Raw genomic sequence first — 10,178 nt, forward strand, 5'->3', positions numbered from 1 at the left:
ACGAGAAAAATTTCAATTGTTTTTCATAGGTGAGTTGACTACAGTATTTTATAATGACCCTGTATAAATTACAAGTAAAAACTCATCTTTTTTTTGCACATTTTAGTTAGGATTTATTCGGCAAAATTTTGAGATGACGTCATCAATTTTTTGGGGTTGCTGGGTAGACACATTTAGATTAACAAGTTACCACACTTACAATATCTTCAAAACGTCTGCAAGATTTCAAAGCAGTTCGTTTTGCAGTTTCTAATTACATCAATAAAATAAATGGATTCAGTTATTATTTTTTTTGAGCTACCATGTATACTAAGATCCCTTTAAAAGCATACTAATAAAATTTTATGACATAATTAGGATTATTTGGTTGACAATGCCGAGTCGACTTTTGGCAGTAGGGTCCTTGTAAAGTTGTAAATTCTGTCGCGTGCTTACAGAATTTCCTGTGCTGCCCCAAGTAGACGGTCTTTGGCGGTCGTACCTGCATAATTTATGGTTTTAGAGATTTGTGGGTTGGGTTCTTTGACTAAAGTTGTAAATTTTCTACACTTCATGAGTACCGAGTAAAATTTTACAACCACTACTTTGAGGGATTGTCGGACAATGCAGAGGGATAATGACGCCAGTAAAAGAAGCGTTGTATAGTGGGCTAGAAACATCTAGGGTTTCATTGAATTTGTGATTTATGGTATTGTGGCTCCAACCTTCATGGTTAGCATTCTGCGCTTTCAGCTTGATTGAATGATATAGCGATTCACTCAGCGGTTAGAGAGTGACGTTAAAAATGTTGAAGCAGTACATTTACATGTACAACAGGAACTGAAATAGCATTTTTTTAAAGGTAATCTATTTCTTATTTACAATTAATAAAACAAAACGAATCGTTTGCTTCATCATGGCAGTGACTTTTGAGAAGTACCATCTGTCAACCGACCGACGGTCGAGAAATCGAGAAACCCTGGAGTCTGTCAATGTTTTGGCTTAGTCGGACGGAGTTCTGAAATACACTGTAATCATCTGTTTATCGAAATTCTCATATTTTGAATCCCAAAATTGTCTATATTGTAGCCTTGTACTATCCATTTTTAAATATAATCCTGAAGGGTAATAAATGTGAGGGCCGTTAATACTAAGTAATGGTAAGATGGTATTTTAAATACCATAAACTATAATCCTTTATTCACTGAATTTTCCAATAAACATTTGTAGGGGCAACACATTTTACCTACGTATACCAAGGCCACCCGGGTCAGGTAGGCACGCTGATTCTATTTGTGTTATTAAATAGGACTAATTTTTTATTGCAAAACATTTGTTTAAAGGTATATTTATTTCAAAAAAATAATAATTGCGGGTTACATAAAGATTAATTTTTTCAGTTAGCACAAATTAGTTTTGTAATTAAATATAACACAACAATGCCTTTTTCTGCACCTTTGGAGTGGGTATTTAGCAGCGAAAATCAAATTCTTACACCAAGAAAAAATAATTTACGCGGCAACATATTTGAAATATTAATTTTAAAAGATTCATTAAAAAATAAATAAAAACTTGTTATTTTGTATCTATTATCCAGATACATTTTGAAAAAATTGAAAACAATTTGTATCTAGATAATTTTATCTTAAATATGTATCTGCATCTAAATAATTTTTAAAGTATCTGTCTTCAACACTGATAACGACTATATTATCATGCAGTCGGATAATTTAATTTGATCATGTTATGTAATACTTCAGCATTTTTGTCCTCAAATTGATTTTCATAGCCGATTTAGAATTTCGTAGGAATATTGAACCCATCTTTTTGAACTCTTTGGATCAAATCGGATACATTTGAATACAAACTTTCTTCACTATAAAACGAAACTTGCAGACTTGTTTGCTAATTCCTTTATCACTGACAAAGACACTATAAAGAATGGCATTTGCCATTATATTTAACCCGTTCTCGAACAAATAGTTGGAAAATTTTAGGAATTAGACGATTCAAACGGCCGACGATCCTTGATGCCAATAAATCTGTATTGAGGGTAATAAATGTTTACAAAACGGTAAACATTCGGTTCCTTTGCCTTTCAAATAGGACGATACGGATTTAGGTATCTTTTGAAACGGTGATTATTGATTACATCATGGTATGTACATGAAGAAAGTACAGAGGAAATTTACCGTGGAACTGAAGAGTCACTTCGTCTTATTAAATATAAGTTGGTCTAAGTTTATTAAGACAGAACTTCCTGGCTTCTGAAGTGCAGTACAACGTGTCTAACTTTTTGGAAAAATTATAAAATTTGATTTTTGCATTTTATTTTTTTTTTTAAGATAGACAGATGACAGATGAGAGACAGAGGGAAACGGGAGATCTACTTTTTGTACTGTAAGGGTTATTAAACGTCGAAAAAACATGAAACTAATCATTCGTCCCACGAACGATATTACAATACTTCCTTAGCTTACGCTTACGTAAAAATTGCTTTAGACAATTTAGGGCTTTACGGACTGGTCAAAATTCTCTTTCACACTCTATCACGCATGATGACTCTTTAGACTTAAAAAAAATGATGGACACCATATGTGTTGACTTGGTTCAGTTCGCAAAGCATCCGGCCCGCTAACAAATGTGGGGATGTGGAAGCTGGTGGGCGGCATCTCTTTTTTTTTCATTAGAAGAAATAAATGTGACATATAATAAATAGATACCAAAACGCCGTGTTCTTTCCCTAGGAGAACCTGTGACGACATCCTACTGTCATACATCTCTCTTGTGCATAGAGGGATTACAATGAAGCTATCCTTGCCTGATCACTATTTGAATTTTGCTCGCCTAAATTTTAGGAAGTATGTTTGAACTAACTTCGTGCGAAAGATGTTGACAGCTTGATTTTATAAATAATTCACAGTAGGAACGGAAGGAATAGTAAATTATTGGACAGCGATTGTGATCCGTTATGATTACATCACTTAAAATAGGATCTTTGTTTTAAATTCTAAAATTGTTTTTCCTACAAAAACTCGAAAGAGAGGTTAGAAGAAATATCTGTCAAAAGTGATTTGTTGCGCTGGTGCGGTACAAGGATGGAAGTGAAATAGACATATACAGATGAAATGCATATAACAAAGATGAAGATGTGGTGATCACACAAGGATTGCATTATACTACTCCCCTTGACGTAGAAAACGACAAGACAGAGAGCTTCATGTCTAGTCACAGCTTTCACTTTGAGTATTGGTATCTATTTATTATATCATCTAAGACGATAATATTGAGCTCCTGACAATCGGGTGGAGATGCGGTAATCTAATTGTTACAGTGGCTGTTAAATCTACCTGATTTGTAGTCCGACATTAGCCTTTTGTAACATGGGGTCTGCATGATTTTATGAGGTAGGTAAACCCTAAACGGCCCGAGAGTACTTAATTGATTACTAGATTTACATCCCCACCAAAAAATTTTCTCAGGTATATAAGCAGGAGGAGTCATTCTAATTTGTATATACACATGGTGAGTCGAAGTGACAGATGCTCTAGCTTAGACCAAGTGAAGTTTGTTGTTTGCTGAAGAAGTTCTGGTAAGTACTGTTATATTATTTGGGTGTTTGTGAGCTGCGTGTGTGAAACTGCGTAAAATGAACTACAATTTTTGTTTATTCTTTCAGATACCATCATGTCTGCCGATGAATCTCAGGCCGAAATCAACGTCGAAGACATCTATCCGGGTTTCCATATTTTTCAAGGATTGAAATACGGTCTAGATTTCGAAAAAGCTATCGTTGAGGAGCGTATTATCGAACTTGTCGCAAAAATCATCAATTCCGACAATCCTCCAACAACAAATAACGTTACTCCTTGCATAAACATTCCTCGGCGACTAACTTATCTCGTCAATAACCCCAACCTCAGAATCTATGGACAACTGTGGCGATGGACACACATCCGTAAACTCTACATAGAAAGAGAATTGTCAAAGTTTCAAGCCGACAGAACCTGTTATTCAGCCATTCATGGTGAAATTTGTCTCAACCCATTACACTACTTGAAGAAGAGCCGACCAACTTCGAGCCTCGCATGGTGTCCACCTCTTCATCCGTGGGCGACCATCGCGTATTACGAAAAGTGTCGTAAATTAGAAACTTTTCAGTGTTTTCCACCTGAGGTTCAGGTAAATTGTAATACCGTGCCTGGACGAGCAGTAGGATGTTTCAGTTTGGACGGAATTCGAAACGAGTTACGAGAAGACGAAGTGACCAATACGAGAAGACAAATAGGAGACGGAATTTCTCTATATTATGTGAATGGACAGGTTTTTGTGCATTTGTTGTCTGACTCGGGCGTTTATATCGAAGCGCTATATTGTAATAGGGTTAAAAACCATAGAAAACATACTCTTCATTGGTTACAGCCATTTGATGTAACATCCATGCAGCTTATGGATGATGATGGATTCCATATATTATTGGATAAGGCGGTACAAGAAGGAGATGAAGCGGTATATGACCTTGCGAAGATTTTTACCATACGAGTAGTTTTTGTGGACCATTGGAGAACGAATACACCAGTTACAAATTACAATTGTTGGATAGAGATACGATTATGTAGACAGATGAAATGGATAGACAACGCTTTGAGACAAATGGGAGCCCCATATAAACTCCATTATTGACATGAATTTAACAATGTACATATATATGTAGTTTTATAATAAAAGCTTTATTTATTGTAATGTCTCCTTTCAATTCTGGAATTACATTTTTTTGTGTGGTTGGTGTTATTAATAGTCAAGAGAAGGAAAAAAAAAAGAAAAAGTGTGCGTCGCCCAGGGTCGCACGAATGGAATTTCAGCTCTGCGTTGTCAATTTATATAAATTAAACACGTATACGAAGCGAAATCATTAATTTTCTCTTAAAAAATGATAAAAACCAAAAATATGTTGTATTTGTATTTTTTGACAAGATGATGATTAATGACAATGTTTAGGTTAATTACTAAAAGTAAATATCAATGCATTGTCAATTGTTGTTTATTATAAAATATACTTTATTTATTTATTTATCATATACAAATAGTATATAATTAATTATTATAATAATATTTTATAAAAAAATTAAATTACCTACAATGTGTAATTTACCAACTAAAATAACAAGCAAATATTTTTAGAAATGCTAGAGCAGTATTTATTATAACATATTCGATTTAAAATAAAAATTACTGTTCAGTCAAAGCGTTATCGCCTTCGGTATCTTTATCTCAATCATTTAATACAGTTCTTAGTGGCCAATGGTGACTGAAATGAGTGATATAAATATCAGTTCTTAAATATATAAGTAATAAAGCGTGTGAAAACGGCATGACTTGTTTGGCGCGGAACTACAAAGCACTGTTTCCGAAGGTTTCTTTGAAGGTGTGTTTTTGAAAATTTACGTTTTGTAGGCTCAAATTACACTTATTTAAATTAGTACAGTCTTCTTAGGTTGTATTTTATCGGACTTTTTGTTAAACGTGGTGAAATCGTATTGTGGGTATAATTGCATAGAATGTGCAAAGAAAGCAATCCTGTTTCATTTCATAGGTTATAGTCACATGTCACATAAATCGGTTGGCATTCTTGATTAATAACAAATTATGTTTATTAAATTGTTTTTGTTTATCTGACATTACTGTTATGTACGATCAGTAGCATCCTTGTAGTTATAGTTTCGTGTTCTGTTTTTAGTGTTCTTTTTACTGTGTTTACTTACATAAAAAGTAAGTTCTTTTCAGAAGTAACTACCTGAAATTAACAACTGTGTGACACATAACCAAATTTGATAAAATTTTACAAAACGCACTATCCGATTTTACACAAACTGTTTGCACCAAACTCTTCTAATCTTCAGCACCTCTGATCTCGTTCCTCACCTTCAAATGTTGCGCCACAAAAAATGGTATATTTCGCATTCCTGCACTCTTTAATGGCAGCCATTGCTAATGTAACCTAACTTTTTAGAATCACCAACGAGCATAAAGGTAATGTCTGGTTTTTAAGACACACGGGCGGTTCGCGTTAACATACTCTTAAACGTGGAACTTCTTGCTCCGTGGATCGTTTAATTTATTTATTAGAATTTGTGCAAATTAAATTGTGTGTGTATTGTGTATTTGGTTGCCTATATTGCGCGAACACTAAACATTTTTTTCTGACACAAGGAGTCACTTGCACAGACAGGTAAAAATTGGTGCTCAGATTTTATGTTTTCTAAGGGCGTTAAATATTTTCATAAAAGTTAAAGATATTTCATGACAATTTAAAGGTTAAATTGTTGCAGGTTTTTCAATTGGAAGTTGCCATTGCACTACATAAAATTCTACACATGCACCCGTATGTGTAGAATATTTCAGTCGTTGCCAATGTCAATGGTTCAATAATAATCGAAACAATGATGCCTTATTAGACTTAACATTTCTCATCGATGAGCGGATATATGAATAGTCAAAATTATAGATCGTGGGCCACTGAGAATCATCATAATTTTATAGAAACTAGTTTGCATGCAATAAAAGTTGGAGTTTGGGTAGTCATTTCAAGAATATGAATTATAGGCCCGATTTTTTTTCACGATACTGTAAATGTTGAAAGATATCGCACTAATAAATAATAATTTTAAATAAATAATAATTTTATTGTCCAACAGGTTACCCTAATGACAGGACAAATCTAAATAATTACTTACATGAATAACCAACACAAAAATTATAACAATAACAAAAACAAAAACATAATTCCAAGTATAAACTAATTTGAATAAAATATATCAGCTACATATCTATCTGCACATCGACACATTGTAGTAATTGGCGAACGACGAAGGATATTAGTTCGGGCGGTGGAGATATGAAAGGTGTTAACATATCTCGATGCTGGCCGAGGGACATTAAATCTAATCTGTGATAATAAATATGGGCAATCAATTTTGTTGTGAATAAGCTTACACAAGAAGTTAGCCGCATGCAGCTCCCTTCGAACCATCAAAGAGGACATCTTGTGTCGTTGGAGAAGACTTTCCATCTCAATACCTCTGGCCGGATAATTACCATCAATTTTGATCGAAAGGAATTTCAAAAATTTCCTGTGCACTTTATCAAGAAGCATGTGCTGACACATATATATGGGATACCATATTAGTGAGGCATACTCTAATTTCGAAAGAACAAATGCAAAGAAGAGGGATTTAATTACGTCAATGTTGTTGAAAAATTTTGAAGTTCTCATGACAAACCCCAAAGATTTATTTGCAGCATTGCAAATGTTGGTAAGATGAATATCAAAAGTCAAGCAGCTATCAAAAGTAACTCCTAGATCTTTCGTTTCGATGTTTTTCGTTCTAACGGTGTACCTTCTATTGAATAAGAAAAATCAACGATATTAAGTTTTCGACAATATGAAATGTAGCAACATTTACTAATATTAATAATAAGTCTATTTTGATTGCACCATTCCACGATTTTCATAAGTTCACGTTGTAAAAGCTCAGAAAAAAAATTTTCTATTGTCTCAAATTAGCAAATTTTAAATATTTCTGTGAATTTACAAGAAAATGTCCAACTAATTTTCGAAAATAGTTGAAAAATAGTCGAAAATCTCAAAAGTGCCAAAATCAACTGGCTAGTACTTGCTCAGAAAAGACTGACTTTGGCAAATCACATACCTTCCAAGAAAATAGAGGGTGGGTGGGCGGGGCTACTATTTGATAAGATAAGACTGAGTTTGGCAAATAACGGATCCTTTAAAAATTTAATTAAATTATTACAATAAAAGACACTAGAGGCTCCAAAGCAGTTTCAAATTCTTTCCAAACAGGAATACCTAGAACCTCAAGATTGTTTTAAATTTTTTAAAAAACACACGGGTTCCCACGATTAGCTCAAAAACTGGATAACGAAATCAACAATAAAATAAGTTTCGAAAATAGTTGAAAAATGGTCCAAAAATGAACTGCCAAAATTAGTTTTATATTATCAAATACTAGCCCCGCCCACCCACCCTCCATTTTCTTGGAAGGTATGTGATTTGCCAAAATTTGTTTTATCTTACTAAGTGCTAGAACCTCCTCCTCTATTCTTATCTAACGACTAATTTTATTTCTGTTTAGTATAAAATCATTCAAAAATCAGGGTGGGTGGGCGGGGCTAATTATTTTCTCTGTTGTTTAGGAGGTGAAAAAAGTGAAAACAGTGCCAATCGTAACTTTTTTACTTATACTATTCGCTATAAAATTTATTTCTTATTTCATGCACCTGACTTGACTTGACCTAACGTGACCTGACCTGTTCTGATTTTTCTATTGTCTCAAATTAACAAATTTGAAATACATATTTCTGTGAATCTACAAAAAATGTCTTCTACTAATTTTCGAAAATAGTTGAAAAATAGTCGAAAATCTCAAAAGTCCCAAAATCAGCTGGCTAGTACTTGCTAAGATAAGACTGATTTTAGCAAATCACATACCTTCCAAAGAGATAGAGGGTGGGTGGCGGGGCTAGTACCTGTTAAAATAAGAGTGATTTTGGCAAATGACTTTATCCGTTAAGAACTTTAATTCAGTTATTATAAGAAAAGACACTAGAGGGTCCAAAGCACTTTCAAATTCTTTCCAAAGACTTGAGATTTTAGAATAAATTTTCAGATCATCAGCATAAGCTAAAATACTGCAATTTAAAGATTCCAAAAGGTCATTGATAAATAGACTGAAGAGGAGAGGCCCAAGGTTAGAGCCTTGTGGGACTCCAGACCTTGACAAAAAACGAAAAGAGCTAAAACCATTGTAAAATACATAGTTGTTACGGTTTATTAAGTAAGACTCCATCAGTTTGAGAAGGGGATAGTTAAATCCAAAGTTATTAAGTTTGCCTAACAGAATGTCGTGAGGAAGAACATCAAAAGCTCGGGAAAAGTCAGTATATATTACGTCTATTTGTTCTCGTTTGTCAAGTGCAACACTTAGATCTTGAACAAGCACTGCAAGGTTTGTAGATGTAGATCTACCAGTTCTGAATCCATGCTGTCCTAAACTGATATGCGAACGAGTATTATTGTAAATGCAACTATATAATGCCTGTTCAAAAACTTTTGCAAAATTGCTTAGAATGGAAATAGGACGATAGTTCGCTAGTAAAGATGGATCACCCTTTTTAAAAATAGAACTGATTCTTGCAATTTTCCAAAGGTCCGGGAATGTACTTGTTTTAAGTGCCTTGTTAATTATGATGGACAAAGGTTGGGCAAGTGCATATCTACAGTCACGTATCAAAAAACTAGGGACTAAGTCATCACCACATGTTTGTTTGTTGAATAAATTTGACATGATCAGAATTAAATCCTCTATGCTGACGGAAGACATTGAGAAAGAATTTGAAAAAATAGAAGTAGACTCTATGTGCGTAGAGTTGTTAACAGTAAATACATTGGCAAAGGTAGTAGCAAATGCATCGACAATATCCTGAGGTTCCGAAAATATATTTCCATTATTGTCTCTTAACTGACCCGGTATTCTAGAAGTGCCATTTTTCAAATGTAGAAAGCTCCATAAAGATGAAGGATCAGATTTGATATTGCTCTGGACATGATTTAGATACAGTTGGTAGGCATTATCCATTTGTTTTTTAACAATAGCTCTTAGTCGTTGGAATTCGGTATAGAATTTAGAATCCTTAAATTTAATCCATTTACGCCTGTAACAGTCTTTTGTTTTTATATTCTGCTTAATCTCAGAAGTAATCCAAGGTGGAAATTTCGAAGAGCTAGAAGTTATACGTGGAACAGATGTATCAAATAACTTATAAAGACAAGAATAAAAACCCTCAAGAGCAATATTTACATCTTCCTGACTTTCTAAAAAAGACCAATCCGCGTCGTTGATGTCATGATATAATTTTAAAAAGTTGACCTTGCGAAAGTTATAGCGAAGTTTTTTTGCTAACGGAAACTTAGAAGTGATACTAGGCATAGCAAAATTAAAGTTTAGATGGAGAGCGGGGTGATGCTTATCTTCAGATATTAAAGGTGGTGTGCAGTGGGAAACTAGGGCTGTAGTATTTGGATTGGAAAAAATTAGGTCCAGCAATCTGTTATTAATATTAAAGATCGAATTAAATTGTGATAGTTGAACAACGCTGCAGAACTGCTTGAGAATTAAACT

The 10,178-nt window shown here is 33.9% G+C and overlaps 1 protein-coding gene across 1 annotated transcript; it reads left to right on the forward strand.

Annotated features, from left to right (window-relative positions):
• The first annotated feature begins 3,666 nt into the window (after nt 1–3,666).
• On the forward strand, nt 3,667–4,662 carry LOC135135774 (protein mothers against dpp-like). The gene has a single exon (XM_064064895.1). The coding sequence runs from the start codon at nt 3,667–3,669 to the stop codon at nt 4,660–4,662; it is 996 nt and encodes a 331-aa protein (XP_063920965.1).
• The last annotated feature ends 5,516 nt before the right edge of the window (nt 4,663–10,178 follow it).

The sequence above is a fragment of the Zophobas morio genome, unplaced genomic scaffold (assembly GCF_036711695.1).
Source record: "Zophobas morio isolate AGI-343-1 ecotype UQ-CSIRO unplaced genomic scaffold, CSIRO_AGI_Zmor_V1 ptg000025l, whole genome shotgun sequence".
Taxonomy (NCBI): Eukaryota; Metazoa; Arthropoda; class Insecta; order Coleoptera; family Tenebrionidae; genus Zophobas; species Zophobas morio.

Excerpts from the sequence above, each read along its gene's own strand:
- LOC135135774 (XM_064064895.1), top strand. The coding sequence starts at position 3,667 with ATGTCTGCCGATGAATCTCAGGCCGAAATCAACGTCGAAGACATCTAT.